This window comes from Capricornis sumatraensis, chromosome 3, assembly GCF_032405125.1.
Source record: "Capricornis sumatraensis isolate serow.1 chromosome 3, serow.2, whole genome shotgun sequence".
Lineage (NCBI taxonomy): Eukaryota > Metazoa > Chordata > Mammalia > Artiodactyla > Bovidae > Capricornis > Capricornis sumatraensis.
In genome coordinates, this window is record NC_091071.1 from 22,571,619 (window position 1) to 22,591,740 (window position 20,122).

Consider the following 20,122-nt stretch of genomic DNA (forward strand, 5'->3'; position numbering starts at 1 on the left):
ATGAACTACTTACAAAACTGAGACACACAGACTTAGAGAATGAACCTGTGATTGCTAAGGGGAAGGGATAGTTAGGGAATTTGGGATGGACATGTACACACTGTATATTTAAAATGGATAACCAACAAGGACCTACTGTTTAACACATGGGAAAGGAGTTTGGGGAGAATGGATACATGTATGGCTGAGTCCCTTCTCTGTTCACCTGAAACCATCACAACATTGTTAATAAAGTATACCCCAATACAAAATAAAAAGTTAAAAAAATAAAACAGATGAAAGGTTGTATTTAGAATAAAAAAATAAACTTATGCATTATTTACTAGCTTTAGAAACCAAAACTATTACAAAAATCATATGCAAATAATATTATTTTTCACTTTTCAGGAATCATGACACAATAAATTTCTCAATTGTCTTGTCCTCTTAGGACCTGAATCAACAGAAAATATCTTCTTCTGAAGAGATGCAAGGTAATTAGTGAGAGCTGAATGCTGATTTTTGATGGAATTTCCTATACTATCAAAGAACTGAACACAAATACTAGGTTTTTGAGTAAAATGTAAGTTCAGTTTAAGTTTATTTAAGGCTTAGCAACTATAAGAAGGGGCTTCCTTGGTAGCTCAGTTGGTAAAGAATCTGCCTGCAATGCAGGATTCCCCGGTTCAATTCCTAGGTCAGGAAGATCTGCTGGAGAAGGGATTGGCTACCCACTCCAGTATTCTTGGGCTTTCCTTGTGACTCAGCTGGTAAAGAATCCACCTACAATGCAAGAGACCTGCGGGAGACCTGGGTTTGATCCCTGGATTGGGAAGATCCCCTGGAGAAGGGAAATGTTACCCACTCCAGTATTCTAGCTTGGAGAATTCCATGGACAGTATAGTCCACGGGTTCACAAAGAGTCAGACACAACTGAATGACTTTCACATCATTTCACTTCATTAACTACAAGAAGGGACCTGAATGTCTCAAAGTATTATATCTTTAAAATATCTAGTTACATACTAAGTATTATTTTACAATAACTAGTACAATTACTGAATGCTATTAGAAAGCATTATAAATTATCAAAAGCATACTGTTTACATCATGTGGATCTTAACTCAGGCATCACAAATCTAATATTAGATATCTTCCCTTCCCCCACTTGTGATAAAGGTCCCTAGTGTTATTTGCTCAGTTGTGTCTGTCTCTTTGTGACCCCATAAACTGTATCCTGCCAGGCTCCTCTATCCATGGAATTCTCCAGGCAAGAATACTGGAGTGAATTGCCATTTCCTTTTCCAGGGGATCTTCCTGACCCAGGGACTGAACCTGGGTCTCCTGAATTGGCAGGTAGATTCTTTACCATCTGAGCCATCAGGGAAGGGCCTAGATATAGTAATCCTTATAGAACTCAAACCTATAAGGTGATCATAAACTTTGAACTAAATGGATATATAACTATGACTATCTGGGCCACAGTTTTTTAATTCTATAAAATGAAGTTGTTGTTTTGAGTATTAAATATACTGCATAAACTGGATACCATAGTAACCAGTGTAGAAGCAATAGTTAAGGTTAGTTAAATGAATTAAATAGTGAATAAATGAAGAAGGAATTCATCCTTAATTATTTTCATTTATATTTATACCCTACAATTGTACCCTATACCCTAGGACTGTAATTTTAGCCTTCATTATCAATTTTATCTCCTAAAAAAGTTTTATAAGTCAAGGACTGTATTATTACACTGACATGATTCTTTCATTCTACACTACATCCAGAGTTATCTTGTCACACTGGGGATTTGATATTGGTTTGGCAAATGAGAAACGAGGCTCATAAACAATTGATTGCTCTAGTTTCTCTTCTCAACCAATCACTCAATGAAAGAAATGCATCTGAGCACACAATTTCATTTTAAAGACAAAGAAAACTGTTAGTACATGCAAAATGGGAGAAATAAGCATGGCCTTTATAGGTTGATAAAAGCATTTCCTGAGTCTAAAGCTATGTATTTGAGGAAAAAGTAAGAATGTATTAGGAATATGTAGATTGTAAAGGGCCAGAAAAACTAATTAGAATAGTTGCCATCTAATTAATAAGACAGGAAGTCATTGAAGTTTTTGGTGTTTAGAAAAATATCATTAAAATCTCATTAGAGGAATATTTTTAAGGAGTCAATATCCTAAGAATAATCAAAGCGAGAGAGACCATATGTTTTTTTCAGGAAGATTGAAGAGCCACAGCACTGCAGGGTCGCCTTGACCATGATGGCAATTCGGTCACCCAGGATGTCAGCTTCATCCATGTAGTGAGTGGTCAGTAAGATTGTGCGATCATGTTTAAATTGCTGAAGGATGTCCCAGGTGGCTCTCCTTGAGACTGGGTCCATTCCAGATGTTGGTTCATCAAGTATCACTACCTAAAAGCCAGAAGAACAATTTCATAACCATTGAAAATTGATGCTATAGTACATATCGGATAATTTACTATTTAAGGGGAACACTTCTAAGTGAAGACAAAGTCTAGACTAAAAATAGTAGTAAAAGCAATCCCAAACTAAACAATTGAGCCAAGACTGCCAATTTCCTCTGATCATTATTGCCAATGTTCCTTTACGATTCGTACCAACTCTCAGGTTTTTGTCAGCTTTCTAGACCGGTTGTCAGAAATCCATTTTTAGTGTCCCCTCTCCCTGCCCTCCCCTATTCTTTCTTCCTTAATACCTTGGAGCCTCCTAAAAGTGCTATAATGATGGAGAGTTTGCGCTTCATTCCTCCACTCAGTGACTTTGAAAATGTATCACGCTTTTCTAGCAGGTCAAAAGTAGACAGTATATGGTTGATTTCATTAGGAGACATCTTTTGATGTATACTTTTTACCTAGAAAGAGGAGCCAGAATTTACACTATGCATTTAGCCTTATCCTTAGAAATTTCTTAGATCTTAAGTTTTCTTATATATTTACACAGATAAATAACGTTTCTTGTAACTATATCCTTAAAACATTTTATACTAGCTCTGTTCTTATGTTGGCTATATAGTGTCTTCTTCCCATTGCCTACCTTTATGTTTAAAGTAGAGTTCCTAAATTAAAAAAATTTTTTTTTCATAATTAATAGACATAGCTGAAGCTCATGAACAGAGAGAAAAAAGAAACACATCTCTAGCTTCCAGATATGATGAAATAAGCACACATACCCATTATCTCCTACTGAACTCAATTATTAAACCTGTAAAACTACTAAAAGGTAAACAGCAGAAGTTGGAACAGGAAGAACACCATAATTTAAAGTGCCACTGAACTTTAAATGGTTGAGTTTACCATTTTCACTTATGTATCCCATGCTGCTGCTAAGTCGCTTCAGTTGTGTCCGACACTGTGCGACCCCAAAGATGGCAGCCCACCAGGCTCTGCCGTCCCTGGGATTCTCCAAGCAAGAACACTGGAGTGGGTTGCCATTTCCTTCTCCAATGCATGAAAGTGAAAAGGGAAAGTGAAGTCGCTCAGTCATGTCCGATTCTTTGCGACCCCATGGACTGCAGCCTACCAGGCTCCTCCGTCCACTGGATTTTCCAGGCAAGAGTACCAGAGTGGGGTGCCATTGCCTTCTCCTATGTATCCCATAGTCTGAACTGAAAAGCAATCCAAAGCATTCAACTGAGCACTGCATAGCAGACAGAATAAGATTAAAGAAAAACTTTCCAGTTTTGGCTTGAAGAGTGGAAAAGGGAAAATCTCTAAAGCTCTGAGAAAGTGTAGAAGGGGCAATCCCAGTTTTTCCTCTGAGGAGGGGAAACTTCTCAATTCAATGGATTCATGCTTCAAAATAGACATGAAGTGAAGTGAAGTGAAGTGAAGTGAAGTGGCTCAGTCGTGTCTGACTCTTTGCAACCCCATGGACTGTAGCCTACCAGGCTTCTCTGTCCATGGGATTTTCCAGGCAAGAGTACTGGAGTGGGTTGCCATTTCCTTCTCCAGGGGATCTTCATGACCCAGGGATCGAACCCAGGTCTCCCGCATTGCAAGCAGACGCTTCACCCTCTGAGCCACCAGGGAAGACATAACCAAACTCAACTGCTTTTTACCACTCTGTCTTCCTGCCACTTGGTTGTGGCTCAGTCATGAAAGCAGGTGATTTCCGGAAGGAGGACTAAAAATTGGAATCATAGGGAACCAGAATGCTTGGGAGATAATAACAGAGAGGAACAAGAAAGTGATACCATAAGTTTTTTTATGAACTCTTGTGTTTATCCCTTGTGTTAACTCTTGTTTGCACACATGGATCTCATTAGTATATGCATAGGTGAGGGCTAAGTCGCTTCAGTCATGTTTGACTCTTTGTGACACTATGGATTGTAGCCTGCCATGTTCTTTTGTCCAGGGGATTTTCCAGGCAAGAATTCTGGTTGCCATGCCTGCCTCCAGAGAATCTTCCTGACCTAGGGATTCAACCTGCATCTCTTTATGTCTCCCGCATTGGCAGGCAGGTTCTTTACCATGCTAATGAGTACATTCCTAACCAGGTGTGAGCTGTGTATATGATAACATATACACAGAGAGACTGTAATAGTACTGCAAAGACTTTATACCTGACATTGGACCCACAACCCACAGAGAAGATATAAATAAGATGGAGAGTCTCATGAAGCATTGTTGAAAATATCAAGGATAAAAATAAAAATTAACTGGCACACAAAGAATCACAAAAGTCTCAACTCATATAGGAAAACATAGTCAACAGACATTAGTGATTAGATGGCACAGATGTCGGGATTAACATCAGAAAGTATCATCAGCAGCTGGGAGCCGACCTTCCTACCAGTCATGCTGTGATGGATTCCTAGCTTTGTCATCCTTGCTGAAGTCCCTGCTGCTGGAATCTGGCTCCAAATTTAACCTAAAGTAGGTTAAGATGGTGAAATAGAAGGATCCTAAGCTCACCTCCTCTCATGAGCACACCAAAGTCACAACAATCTGCAGAACGATCATTGTTGAAAAAGAACTGCCTTATGACCCAGCAATCCCACTGCTGGGCATACACACCGAGGAAACCAGAATTGAAAGAGATACGTGTACCCCAATGTTCATTGCAGCACTGTTTATAATAGCCAGGACATGGAAGCAACCTAGATGTCCAACAGCAAATGAATGGTTAAGAAAGCTGTGGTACATATACAACAGAGTATTACTCAGCCATTAAAAAGAATACATTTGAATCAGTTCTAATGAGGTGGATGAAACTAGAGCCTATTATACAGAGTGAAGTAAGCCAGAAAGAAAAACACCAATAGTATACTAACGCATATATACGGAATTTAGAATGATGGTAATGATAACCCTGTATGAGAGACAGCAAAAGGGACACAGAGGTATAGAACAGTCTTTTGGACTCTGTGGGAGAGGGAGAGGGTGGGATGATTTGGGAGAATGGCATTGAAAAATGTATAATATCATATATGAAATGAATCGCCAGTCCAGGTTTGATGCAGGATACAGGATGCTTGGGGCTGGTGCACTGGGATGGCCCAGAGGGAGGGTATGGGGAGGGAGGTGGGAGGGCGGTTCAGGATGGGGACCATGTGTACACCGGTGGCGGATTCATGTTGATGTATGGCAAAACCAATACAATATTGTAAAGTAATTAGCCTCCAATTAAAATAAAGAAATTAATATTAAAAAAAAGAAAAAGTCTGAAACCTACCAGAAAAGATCTTTTACAACTAAAGACATAAAGAAGGAAACACAGTGAGACAGGTATGAGGGGTGGTCTTGCAATATAATCAAACCCCATATCCCTCAGTGAGCAACCCAGAGACTGGAGAAAATTGTATTACAGAGGTTCTTCCAGAGAAGTGAGAGTTCAGAAACCCATGTCAAGCCCCCCAGCCAGGGGATCTGGCACAGGGAGGAGGAGTCCCCAGAGCAGTTGACTTTGAAGGCTGGCAGGCTTAGACTGCAAGAACTCCACGGGATAGGGGGAAAAGAGACTTTACTCTTAAAGGGCATACAAAAAAGCTCACATGCACCAGGAACAAGGACAAAAGCAGTAATTTCATAAGAGCTTGGGCCACACATACCTGCTAGTCTTGCAAGGTCTCCTGGGGAAGCAGGGGTTGGACATGGCTCACTCTGGGGGCATAGACACTGGTTATGGACATAGGCTGCTGCTAAGACGCTTCAGTCGTGTCCAACTCTGTGTGACCCCATAGACAGAAGCCCACCAGGCTCCCCTGTCCCTGGGATTCTCCAGGCAAGAGTACTGGAGTGGGTTGCCATTTCCTTCTCCAATGTATGAAAGTGAAAAGTGAAAGTGAAGTCGCTCAGTTGTGTCCGACTCTTAGCGACCCCATGGACTGCAGCCTACCAGGCTCCTCCATCCATGGGATTTTCCAGGCAAGAGTACATATAGGGGAGAGTATTCTTCTGCATGAATTCTCTTGGAGGCTGACATCTTGCTTGGGTCATTAGCACCAAGACCTGGCCCCACCCAACAGTCAAGGCTCCAGTGCTAAAATGCCTCAGTCTAAACAACTAAGTCATTGGGGCTATATTCCCATTCATCAGCAGACAGGCTGCCTAAAGACTCTCTGAACATACAGACAACTATAAACAAGCACTTGGACAGTTCTGCCCAGCAGAGGGCCAAGACTCAGCTTCACCCATCAGTGGGCAGGCAAGAGCCCCTCCCACCAGGAAGTCTGCACAAGCCTCTGGACCAGTCTCACCTACCAGGAAGCAGACACCAGAAGCAAGAAAATTATGGTCTTAATCTGTGAATGCAGGCCAGGCACTACCCTTGGAACAGCTGGCCCCTGGCCCTTGAAAAGTACAGTACTGGGACAGAAGGCCAGCAAGGTTGAGAAACATAACTAATCTTCCACATACATAAACATACAAATAGCAATTTTGACAAAATTAGGTGAAAGAGGAATATGTTTCAGATTAGGAACAATACAAAAACTCAGAAGAAAAACTAAGTGACATGGATATAGGCAATCTACCTGGGAAAGAGTTCAGAGTATTGATTATAAAGATGATCCAAGAACTCAGGTGGAGAATGTATGCACAGAGTGATAAATTAGTTTTTTTTAAACAAAGAATTAGAAAATATAAAGAACAATGAAATAGAATTGAAGAATACAATAACTGAATGAAAAGTACACTAGAAGGAATCAATAGTAGACTAAATGAGGAAGAATGGATAACTGAGCTGGAAGACAGAGTAGTGGAAATCACTATGGCTGAACAGAAAAAGAAAAAAAAGTAAAAAGAAATGAAGACAGCTTAAGAGACCTCTGGGACAACAACAAGAGTGATAATATTCATATTATAAGGGTCTCAGAAGGAAAAGAGAGAGAGAAAGGACCTGAGAAAATATCTGAAGAGGTAATAGCTGAAAAATTGCCCAAATGGGCAAGGAAACAGTCACCCAACTTCAAAAAGACCAGGGAGTCCCATACAGGTTTAACCTGCAGAAGAACACACCAAGACACATAGTAAGCAAACTGACAAGAGTGGAAAATAAAAAGAGAATATTAAAAGCAACAACAGAAAAGAAACAACATACAAGGGAACTCCCATAAAGCTATCAACTGATTTTTTAGCATAAACTCTGCAGGCTAGAAGGGAGTGGCATGACATACTCAAAATGAAAAACCTACTATCTAGAATATTCTACCCAGGAAGACTCTTCATTCAGATTTGATGGTGAAATCAAATGCTTTACAGACAAGGAAAAGCTAAAACAATTCAGCACCACTAAATCAGCTTTATAAGAAACACTAAAGGATATTCTCTAGGCAGAAAAGAAGAGGCCACAACTAGAAACAAGAAAGTTATGAATGGAAAAGCTCACTGGTAAAGGCAAACATACACTAAAAGTGGGAAATCATCCACACACAAAGCTAACAGGGAGGCTAAAAGGCAAAAGTAGTAAAATCATTTATATCCACAATAAGCAGTTAAGGGATACATGAAACAGTTAGACACAAAATATAATATCAAAAACAGTAATCATGAGGGGACAAGAGTACAAGTGCAAGGTATCTAAAATGCATTTGAAATGAAGAGAGCAGACACCTACAACAAGTGTGTGTGTGTGTGTATATATATATATATATATATGTGTGTGTGTATATATATATATATATATATATTTATTTATTTATTCTGTGGGCCTCTTCCACCTACTTCTCACCCCTTTCTTGCTCAGTCACTACCCCATATCACCCAGGCCTTCTTTTGACTCTGAATGCTCCTTGTGCATTCCCTCTCTAGCCCCAGGGCCCGTGGAGCTCTTGTCCAGCTGCTTCAGGTCTCATATCAAATGTCATCTTCTCAGAGAAACCTCTTCTAGCCATCCAAAGTTGGCACCTCTCTCTCACAGGCACACACAGACACACGCACATGCTGGCATTGTTTTCAATTAAGAATCTTTTTTAAATGAAACTTATGACCCTTTATAATGGCCTGTGTATTTGTCTGGAGAAGGAAATGGCAACCCACTCCAGTATTCTTGCCTGGGAAATCCAATGGACAGAGGAGCCTGGCGGGCTACAGTCCATGGGGTCACAAGGGTCGGACGCAACTTAGTGACTAAACCACACACACACACACACACACACACACACACACATATACACACACACATATATACATATATATGAAGTGAAGTGAAAGTGAAAGTGGCTCAGCCGTGTCTGACTCTTTGTGATCCCATGGACTATCCAGTCCATGGAATTCTTCAGGCCAGAATACTGGAGTGGCTTTCCCCTTCTCCAGGGGATCTTCCCAACTCGGGGATCGAACCCAGGTCTCCCACATTGCAGACGGATTCTTTACCAACTGAGCCACAAGGGAAGATGTGTGTATACATACACACGTCTCTACGCACACTGCTATACAAAAATCTCATGGTAACAACAAAACAAAAATATGTAATAGATATACACACTAAAGAGTAAAAGGAATCCAAACATACACTATGCTGCTGCTGCTAAGTCGCTTCAGTCGTGTCTGACTCTGTGCGACCCCATAGATGGCAGCCACCGTCCCTGAGATTCTCCAGGCAAGAACACTGGAGTGGGTTGCCATTTCCTTCTCCAATGCATGAAAGTGAAAAGTGAAAGTGAAGCTGCTCAGTCGTGTCTGACTCTTAGCGACCCCATGGACTGCAGCCCACCAGGCTCTTCCATCCATGGGATCCTCCAGGCAAGAGTACTGGAGTGGGTTGCCATTGCCTTCTCCGAACACACACTATAGATAGTCATCAAATCACAAGTGAAGAGAACAAAAGAAGGGGAGAAAAGAACATGAAAAACAAATTTAAAACAATTAACAAAATGGCCATAGGAACATACACAGCAATAATTAGCTTAAATGTGAACAGACTAAATGCTCCAAACAAAACACATAGGTGGCTTAATGGATACAAAAATAGGACCCACATATATGCTGCATAAGAAACTCACTTCAGATCTAGAGACACATATGGACTGAAAGTGAGGGGATGGACACATGCCAAAAATGGGATGGAGAAGGAGTGGTAGACCTAGGCCCTTCCAGGTGTTCCTTGGGGGTCCACCTCAGTATGGTGATGGGTAGAGGGGATACCTGAATTCTAACCTTTATAAATAGGAGACACCCCAACCTCTAGACAGACTTTTAATTTTTATTCTGATTAGTCATTTTAAATCAGCAATGAATAAAAAAAAAATCCCGATCTAAATTAAAAAGAAAAAAAATGAGGGAATGGAAAAATGTATTGCATGCAAATGGAAATCAAAAGAAAGCTGGAGTAGCAATATTTATATTGGACAAATAGACTTTAAAATAAAGACTGTCACAAGAGACCAAGAAGGACACTGTATAATGATCGAAGGATCAAGAAAAAGATATAATTTAAAATATATATGCATCTAACATAGCATCGCAACACATAAGATGCATGTTAACAGATATAAACAGAGAAACTGACAGTAACACAGTTAGCAGTAGGAGTAGTGAAAGTCACTCAGTTGTATCTGACTCTTTGTGACCCTGTGGACTGTAGCCTGCCAAACTCCTCTGTCCATGGAATTCTCCAGGCCAGAATAATGAAGTGGGTAGCCGTTCCCTTCTCCAGGGGATCTTCCCAACCCAGGAATCAAATCCATGTCTCCACATTGCAGGCGGATTCTTTATCCACTGAGCTCCCAGGGCAGCCCTATTATAGTGGGAGACTCTAACACCTCATTTACACTAATGAACAGGTCATCCAAATAGAAAATCAACAAGGAATCACAGCCCTTAAATGACATATTAGATCAGATTGACTTTAGTGATAATTCTTTGGAGGGAATGATGCTGAAGCTGAAACTCCAGTACTTTGGCCACTTCATACGAAGAGTTGACTCATTGGAAAAGACTCTGATGCTGGGAGGGATTGGGGGCAGGAGGAGAAGGGGACGACTGAGGATGAGATGGCTGGATGGCATCACTGACTCGATGGACGTGAGTCTGAGTGAACTCTGGAAGTTGGTGATGGACAGGGAGGCCTGGCGTGCTGCAATTCATGGGGTCGCAAAGAGTCAGACACGACTGAGCGACTGAACTGAATTGAACTGAACTGAACTGAACTGACAGAGCACAAGCTGGAATCAAGATTGCCGGGGGAAATATCAATAACCTCAGATATGCAGATGACACCACCCTTATGGCAGAAAGTGAAGAGAAACTCAAAAGCCTCTTGATGAAAGTGAAAGTGGAGAGTGAAAAAGTTGGCTTATAACTCAACATTCAGAAAACGAAGATCATGGCATCTGGTCCCATCACTTCATGGCAAATAGATGGGGAAACAGTGGAAACAGTGTCAGAATTTATTTTTTGGGCTCCAAAATCACTGCAGATGGTGATTGCAGCCATGAAATTAAAAGACACTTACTCCTTTGAATGAAAGTTATGACCAACCTAGACAGCATATTGAAAAGCAGAGACATTACTTTGCCAACAAAGGTCCATCTAGTCAAGGCTATGGTTTTTCCAGTGGTCATGTATGGATGTGAGAGTTGGACTGTGAAGATAGCTGAGAGCCGAAAAATTGATGCTTTTGAACTGTGGTGTTGGAGAAGACTCTTGAGAGTCCCTTGGAGTGCAAGGAGATTCAACCAGTCCATTCTAAAGGAGATTAGTCCTGGGTGTTCTTTGGAAGGAATGGTGCTAAAGCTGAAACTCCAGTACTCTGGCCACCTCATGTGAAGAGTTGACTCATTGGAAAAGACTCTGATGCTGGGAGGGATTGGGGGCAGGAGGAGAAGGGGATGACAGAGGATGAGATGGCTAGATGACATCACCGACTTGACAGACATGAGTTTGTGTAAACTCTGGGAGTTGGTGATGGACAAGGAGGCCTGGCGTGCTGTGATTCATGGGGTCGCAAAGAGTCGGACACGACTGAGCGACTGAACTGAACTGAACTGAATAGAGCATTCCACCGAAGAGCAGTGGAATGCACATTCTTTTTAAGTACACGTGGGACATTCTCCAGGATAGATCACATGAGCTACAAAGCAAGCCTCTGTAAATTTAAGAAAATTTAAATTATGTCAAGCATCTTGTCTGAAAATATGAGGCTAGAAATAAACTAAAAGAGAAAAAACTGCAAAACCCCACAAATTCTTGGAGGCTACATAATAGGCTAGTAAATAATGAATGGATCACTATAAAAGTTAAGCAGGAAATAAAAAATACCTAGAGACAAATGACAGTGAAAACATGACAACCCATACCCTATGTGTGGGTGTTAGTTGCTCAGTTGTGTCCAACTCTTTGTGACCCCATGTACTGTAGCCTGCCAGTTTCCTCTGTCCATGGGATTTTCCAGGCAAGAATACTGGAGTGAGTAGCCATTCCTTCTCCAAGGGATCTTTCTGACCCAGGGACTGAATCCAGGTCTCCTGCATTACAGGCAAATTCTTTACTGTCTGAGTCACCAGTGAAGCCCCCACACCCTGCGGGATGCAGCAAAAGCAGTTCTAAAAAGGGAAGTTTTTAGCTTACCTTGGGAAACAAGAAAAATCTCAAGTAAACAACTTAAACTTATGCCTAAAGCAACTAGAGAAAGAAGAACAAACAAAACCCAAAGTTTGTTGAAGAAAAGAATTCATAAAGATTAGAGAAGATATAAATGAGATAGAGTCTAAGAAAAAAATAGAAAAGATAAGTAAAACTAAAGGCTAGTTCTTTGAAAAGGTAAACATGATTGATAAACCTATAACCAGGCTTATCAAGAAAAAATGGGAGGGGGCCCAAATTAATAAAATCAGAAATGAAAAATGAGAAGTTACAACAGGTACCATAAAGATACAAAGGATCATAAAAAACTAGTTCAAGCAACTATATGTCAATAAAATGGACAGGCTAGAAGAAATGGATAAATTTTTAGAAATGAGCAATCTCCCAAGACTTAACAATGAGTAAATAGAAAATATGAACAGACCAACTACTAGAACTGAATCCATAATTTAAAAATTCCTAATAAACAAAAGTCCAGGACCAGATCTCTTCACAAGTGAATTGTACCAAACATTTAAAGAAAAGTTAGTACCTAACCTTCTGAAACTATTAAAAAAAATTGCAGAGGAAGGAACACTTCTGAATTCATTTTATGAGGCTGTGCATGTGCTAAATTGCTTCAGTCATGACTGACTGTTTGCAGCCCCGTGGACTGTAGTCCACCAGGCTCTACTGTCCAAGGGACCCTCCAGGTAAGAATACCAGAGTGGATTGCCATGCCCTTCTCCAGGCGATCTTCCCAATCCAGGGATTGAACCTGTGTCTCCTGTGCCTCCTGTACTGCCGGTGGATTCTTTATCACTGAGCCACCAGAGAAGCCCCTCTATGAAGCCATCTGGTATGAAAAGCAGATAAAGATATTACAAAAAATTACAAAACAGTATCACTGATAAACAGATGCAAAAATATTCAACAAAATACTAGCAAAACGAATGCAACAATACATTAAAATGATCATACACCACGATCAAATGGGATTTATCCCAGCAATGCAAGAATTCCTCAATATCCACTAATCCATCAATGTGATATACTATATTAACAAATTTAAGTATAAAAGCCATGTGGTCACCTCAATAGATGCAGAAAAACTTCTGATAAAATGCAACATCCATTTATGATAAAAACTCTTCAGAAAGCGGGCATAGAGGGAACATAACTCAGCATAATAAAGGCCATATATGACAAACCCACAGCTAACATCATATTCAATGGTGAAATGTTGAAAGCATTTCCTCTAAGATCAGGAACAAGACAGGATGTTCACTGTCTCAGCAATCAAAGGAGAGAGAGAAATAAAAGCAATCCAAATTGGAACAGAAGTAAAACTGTCACTTTGCGGATGACATGATGCTATACATAGAAAATCCTAAAGATGCTCCCAGAAAACTACTAGAGCTCATCAATGAATTTGCTAAAGTTTCCAGATACAAAATTAATATACAGATATCTGTTTCAGTTCTATACATTAACAGCAAAAGATCAGAAAGAGAAAGTACAGAGATCATCCCATTTATCATCACATCAAAAAAAGAGAAAATACCTAGAAATAAACCTATCTAATGAAGCAAAAGACCCGTACTCCAGGAAGTCAAGATGGTGATGAAAGAAACTTAAGAGGACATAAACAGATGAAAATATATATGTTACTCTTGGATTGAAAGAATCAGTATTGTTAAAATGACCATATAACCCAATGCAATCTACAGATTCAAATTACCAACTACATCCTTCATCTTTCACAGAACTAGAAAAAAATTTCATAATCTGTATGTAGACACAAAAGACACTGAATAGTCAAAATAATCTTGAGAAAGAAGAGTGAAGCTGGAGAAATCATGCTCCTTGACTTCAGACTATACTACAAAGCTACAATCATTAAGCCACCATGGTACTGGTACAAAAACAGACACATAGATCAATGGAACAGGATAGAAAGCCCAGAAACCAACCACACACTTATTATCAATTAACCTATGATGGAGGAGGCAAGAATACAAAATGGAAAAAGGTCTCTTCAATAAGTGGTGTTGAGAATACCGAATAGGTACATACGAAACAATGAAATTAGAACCCTCTCTAATACCACATACAAAGATAAACTCAAAATGGATCAGAGACTGAAATGTAAGACTATATACTGTCAAACTCCTAGAGGAAAACATAGGCAGAACACACTTTGACATAAATTATAGCAATATTCTTTTGAATCCATTACCTAGAATAATGGAAATAAAAACAAAAATAAACAAATCAGATCCAATTAAACTTAAAAGCTTTCACTCAACAAAGGAAAACATAAAAAAAGAAAGAAAAGAAAAGACAACCTATAGATGGGGATAAATATTAGTAAACTTTGCTACTGACAAGTGATTATTAATGATTTCCAAAATATAAAAACACCTCATATCATTAATATCAAGAAAAAACCCAATCAAAAAATGAGCAGAAGATCTAAATAGACATTTCTCCAAAGAAGACATACAGATGGCTAACAGCCACATGAAAAGATGCCCTATATCAATAAATATTAGAGGAATGTAAATAAAAACTACAATGAGATACCACCTCATGCAGATCAGGATAACCATCACTAAAATGTCTACCAATAATAAGTGATAGAGAACGTGTGGAGAAAAAGAACCCTTCTACACTGCTGGTGGGAATGTAAATTGGTGCAGCTTCCCTTGTGGCTCAGCTGGTAAAGAATTTGTCTGCAATACTGGAGACCTGGGTTCGATCCCTGGGTGGGGAAGATCCACTGGAGAAGGAAAAGGCTACCCACTCCAGTATTCTGGCCTGGAGAATTCCTAGGACTCTATAGTCCATGGGGTTGCAGAGTCAGATATGACTGAGCAACTTCCACTTCACTATGGAAAAACTATGGAGGTTCCTTAAAAAACTAAAAATAGAGTTACCATATAATCCTGCAAGCCCACTCCTGGGCACATATTCAGAGAAAGCTCTAATTTGAAAAGGTACACGATCCCCAAGTTTCATGTCCATTGACAGATGAATGAAGATGTGGCATATATACACAATGGAATATTAGCCACAAAAAGCATGAAATAATGCCATTTGCAACAACATGAATGGACATAGAGATTATCATATTGAGTGAAGTAAGCCACAGAAAGAAAGATAAGTGATATCACCTACATGAGGAACCTAAAAATAAGACATGAATGAACTTATTTACAAAATAGAAACAGACTCAGACATAGAAGACAAACTTATAGTTATAAAAGGGGATAGTGGAGGGGGAGATAAATAAAAAGTTTGTAATTAGCATGTACACACTATTATATAAAAAATAGGATAACAACAAGGACCTAATGTATAGCACAGGAAGCTATATTCAAAATCTTTTATTAACCTATAAATCACTTTGCTGCATACCTGAAACTAGCACAACATTACAAATTAACTATACTTCAAGATTTTGCTTCTTCAGAAAATATTTTCTAATTTCCCCTAAACTCTGTTGGGCATACACTTCACACTGTTCATACATCTCAATTACTGTTAAGTAATACTCCTTGGTGTTTTAATTATGCATTTATATCTTTTATTCTCTACATTTTCACTTCTTAAGGGAACAGATTGCTATAGCAATCTTTGTAGTCCTGGTCCTGGCAGGTAGCTGACCTTAATAAAATGTTAAAAAAGGAAGTGCCATCAAAATAAAGAAGATATACTCAATAGTAGAATAAATATAATAGAGTAAAAAGTTAGTGAACTTGAAGATAGATCAATAGATATTATCCAATCTGAACAACTGAGAGAAAAAATGATATAAGAAAAATAAAGCCCAAAGGATTTTGGGGACAAAAAAATGTCTAATGTTCATGTCTTTGAAGTTCCAGAAGGAGACAAAAAGGTATCATGAAGAAATAATGATCAAAAACTTTCCAAGTTTGACAAGAAACACAAGGGTACAGATTGAAGAAGCTGACCAAATCCCACTTAGAAAGATAAAAAGAAATCCAAACCAGACAGATCACAAACAAACTGCTAAAATGTAAAAACGAAGAAGTATTGAGATCATCCAGAAAAAAAGAAAACCCAGAAAACAACCTAATTACCTACAGGGAAACAATTCAGATGATTGTGGATTACTCATCAGAAACCATGGTGTCCAGAAAGCAGTGAAACAACATTTAAGTCTTGAAGGAAAAGCACTGTCAACCCAGATTTCTATGTCAAAGAAAAATATGCTTGAGGAATGTGGTGAATTAAAGATACTCTCAGGTGAAGGAAGGCTAAGAGAATTCATAGCTAAGAGTATTGATCTAAAACAACTGATTAGGAATGTTTTTCAAATAAAAGAAATGATACTGAAAACTTGGAACATCATAAATGATAAAAATACAACAGAAATGGTAAATAATAAAAAAAAACTATTATTCTCTCATGGTGCTTTAAACATGCTATATGGTTTTAAGGAAAAAATATAATACTATTTAATGATGTTTTCGATATATGTAGGTGTAATATATGACAACTATAGCAAAAAGAAAGGAGGATAAAATATCTACAATGTGGTAAGGTTTCTACATTCCACATAAAAGTTGGAGAATATCGTTTCTACACAACTATGAAAACTAAGTCTATATTTTGTAAGTCCCTAGAGCAACCACTAAAAGTGTCCAGAGATATAGTAAAAACCACAATAGACAATTTGAATTATAATGTTAAAAATGTTCAAATAACCCAAAATAAGACTGGAAAGGGGAAACAGAGGGGAAAATGCAATGAGAACAAACAGGGAACAATTAATAAAATGGTCGATTTAAATACAAACATAAAATATAAATGCTCTAAACACATCAATGAAAAGATAGAGATTGGCAGATTGTATTAAAAAACATGACCTAGCTATACAATGTCTATAAGAAACTCACTTTAATTTTAATTATATAGGTAGGTTTAAAGTGAAGTATTTGAAGAAGATATACCATGCAAACAGAAATCAAAAGAAAGATGAGGGACTTCCCTGATGGTACAGTGGGTAAGACACCACCCTCCACAATGCAGGGGGCTTGGGTTCAATTCCTGGCCAGGGAACTTGATCCCACATGCTGTGACTGACAGTTTGCATGCCACAGCTAAAAGATCCCACTTGTACAATGAAGATAAAAGAACCCATGTGTACAACTAAGATCCAGTGCAGCCAAATAAATATTTAAAATGAAAGTTGGAATGGTTATATTAATGTCAGATAGTTGTTGCTTAGTCGTTAAGTTGTGTCCAACTCTTTTGTGACCCCATGGACTGTAGTCTGCCAAGCTCCCCTGTCCATTGGATTTCCCAGGCAAGAATACTGGAGTGGGTTGCCGTTTCCTTCTCCAGGGGATCTTTCTGACCCAGGGATCAAACCTGCATCTCTTGCCCTGCCTTGCAGCCAATCTCCTCTATTGCAGGTGGATGGTTTACCGCTGAGCCACCTGGGAAGACCCAATGTCAGATAGAGTTGACTTCAAAGCAAAAACTAGCAGAAATAAAAGAGGGACATTACATTCTTACAGGGAAGAGCCAATTCTGACTCCATCCTGGATCTGTTTCTTTGAATCTAATCTTTGTTTTTTGTTGTTTTTGTTATAATCATATACAATGGGTTGCCTCAGGGGACCCTGCCCCTCTGTCTGACTGGTAAAATGCCTTTGTTCAGCTCACAGTGAGACACACCCATCTCACAAGTAAATGGATGCAGAAAAGAAGAAATGAACAGATTCCATTCTATTTTTCAATATAAATGGGTTTTTCACTTTTCTTCTTAACCCTGACAAGACGGTTATTTTCAGACATTAGTCTGCTACCTTCTCTGTCATCTGGATTTCCAAGTAAAGTCGTATTCGTTGTCTTGACAACTAATCTTTGATTTTATTGGCCGGTTGTGCAGCAAGCAAAGTGGGCTTGGATTGGTAACAATGTTATCAAAGAATCATTTCACAAAGAAGATGTAACAATCCTAAATGTGTATACACCTAACAACAGAACTTAAATCGGAGATAATAAAAATGATCAATTTAAACATGATGAGGGAAATATATAACTATAGTTCAAAATTTCAATATTTCTCATTCAATAACAGAACTACTAAGCAGAAATCAGCAAATATACAGCACAGCTATACAACAATTTCAAGTCTGTTGCTGTTGTTCAGTCATTCAGTCATTCACTCATGTCCAATGCTTTGCGACTCCATGGACTGCAGCACACCAGGATTGCCTGTCCTTCACCATCTCCCAGAGCTTGCTCAAACTCATGTCCCTCGAGTCAGTGATGACATCCAGTCATGTCCTCTGTCCTCCCCTTCTCCTCCAGCCTTCAATCTTTCCCAGCATCAGGGTCTTTTTCAATGAGTCAACTCTTTGCATTAGGTGACCAAAGTATTGGAGCTTCAGCTTCAGTCCTTCCAATGAATATTCAGGATTGGTTTCCCTTAGGATTGACTGGTTTGATCTCCTTGAAGTCCAAGGGACTCTCAAGAGTCTTCTCCAACATCACTGTTTGAAAGCATCAATTCTCTGGTGCTCAGCTTTCTTTAAGGTCCAACTCTCATATTCATACATGACTATTGGAAAAACCATAGCTTTGACTATATGGACCTTTGTTGGCAAAGCGATGTCTTTGGTTTTTAATATGCTCTCTAGGTTTGTCAAAATTTTCTCCCAAGAAGTATTCTTATTTTTTATTTTCATGGCTGCAGTCATCATCTGCAATGATTTTGGAGCCCAAGTAAATGAAGTCTGTCACTGTTTCCATTGTTACTCAATGTTAATTTCAAGTTACTGAATCTAATTTATGTTTATAGGGAATTTCAACCAAATAGCAGGAAACATTCTTCTCAAATACACATGACAGTCACCAAGACAGATCTTTTCTTGGGTCATAAAAATATAGCAATTTAAAAACATTTGAAACTACAAAAAGTATGATCTCTAACCAGAAGAGAATGAAACTAAAATAACAGGAAGAAAATAGAACAACTTTTCATCACTTGATATTAAAGAATATGCATGTAAATGATCTATGCCACAGAAGAAGTCTCAAGAAACACAGAAAATATTTTGAATTGAATATAAGTGAAAATATAACAAATCATATCAAAATTTGTGGGATGTAGCTAAAAGAGAGCTTGAAGGAAAAAAAACCACATCAATAAATGCTTACATTAGTAAGCATATAATAATTCTCAAATCAATTATTAACACCTATGCACTGACATAAAAAAGGAGAGTAAAAACCCCAAATGAAGTTGAAGTGTGCATATAATAAATATATAGACATTAATAAAGAAAATAAAAAGCAAAATGTAATAGAAAAGAATAAAATAAAAGCAGGTTCTTTGAAAAGCTAAAAAGGAATAAAATTTTAGTTAGAATTACAGAAAAAAAGAGAATTACAGCCTGTCAATATCAGGAATAAGAGAGACATTAAAAGGGTAATAAGGAAATCCTGCAAATGTTTATAAGATTTCAACTTAGAAGAAATACAACAATTTCTCAAAAATCACAAAGTACCATAGCTTGCCTAATTTGAAATAGATAACCTCTGAATATTCCTGTAAATATTAAGTAAATTAAATTTGTTCTTTCCCAGTTTTATGGAGATATAATTGATAAGTTAAATCTGTAAGCATTTAAGGTGTATAATTTTACATGTATATTATGTAGAAATTATCACCACAATCAAGCTAATAATTTAACACATCCATCACCTCACATAATTTTCATTTTCTTCCTTTCTTCTCCCTGTAGTGAGAAACAGTTAAGATCAAACCTCTTAGAAAATTTCAGTATACAACACAGTATTGTTAACTATAGTCTCATTGGTGTGCATTAGATCTCCAGAAATTATTCTTTGTCCTTAACTAATACTTTGTTCAATCAATTGACCAACATCTCTGCACTGCCCCTCCATCCCCAGCCCCTGGTAATGACCATTCTATTCTCTGCTCCTATGGGTTTGACTACTTTAAATCCCACATGAAAGTGAGATCATGCAGTATTTGTCATCCTGTATCTAGCTTATTTTACTTAGCATGATGTCCTTTAGGTTAATTCATGCTGTCACAACT

At 38.4% G+C, this 20,122-nt stretch overlaps 1 protein-coding gene across 1 annotated transcript in view; it reads right to left on the reverse strand.

Moving 5' to 3' along the window:
• Positions 1-20,122, reverse strand: part of LOC138076171 (phospholipid-transporting ATPase ABCA3-like) — a 253,186-nt gene that overhangs the window by 125,522 nt on the left and 107,542 nt on the right. Inside the window, exons 13-14 of the mRNA XM_068968392.1 lie at positions 2,712-2,867; positions 2,197-2,407 (exon numbers count right to left, since the gene is read on the reverse strand). Coding sequence (XP_068824493.1) covers positions 2,197-2,407; positions 2,712-2,867 — 367 coding nt within the window. The remainder of the gene's footprint in view (positions 1-2,196; positions 2,408-2,711; positions 2,868-20,122) is intronic.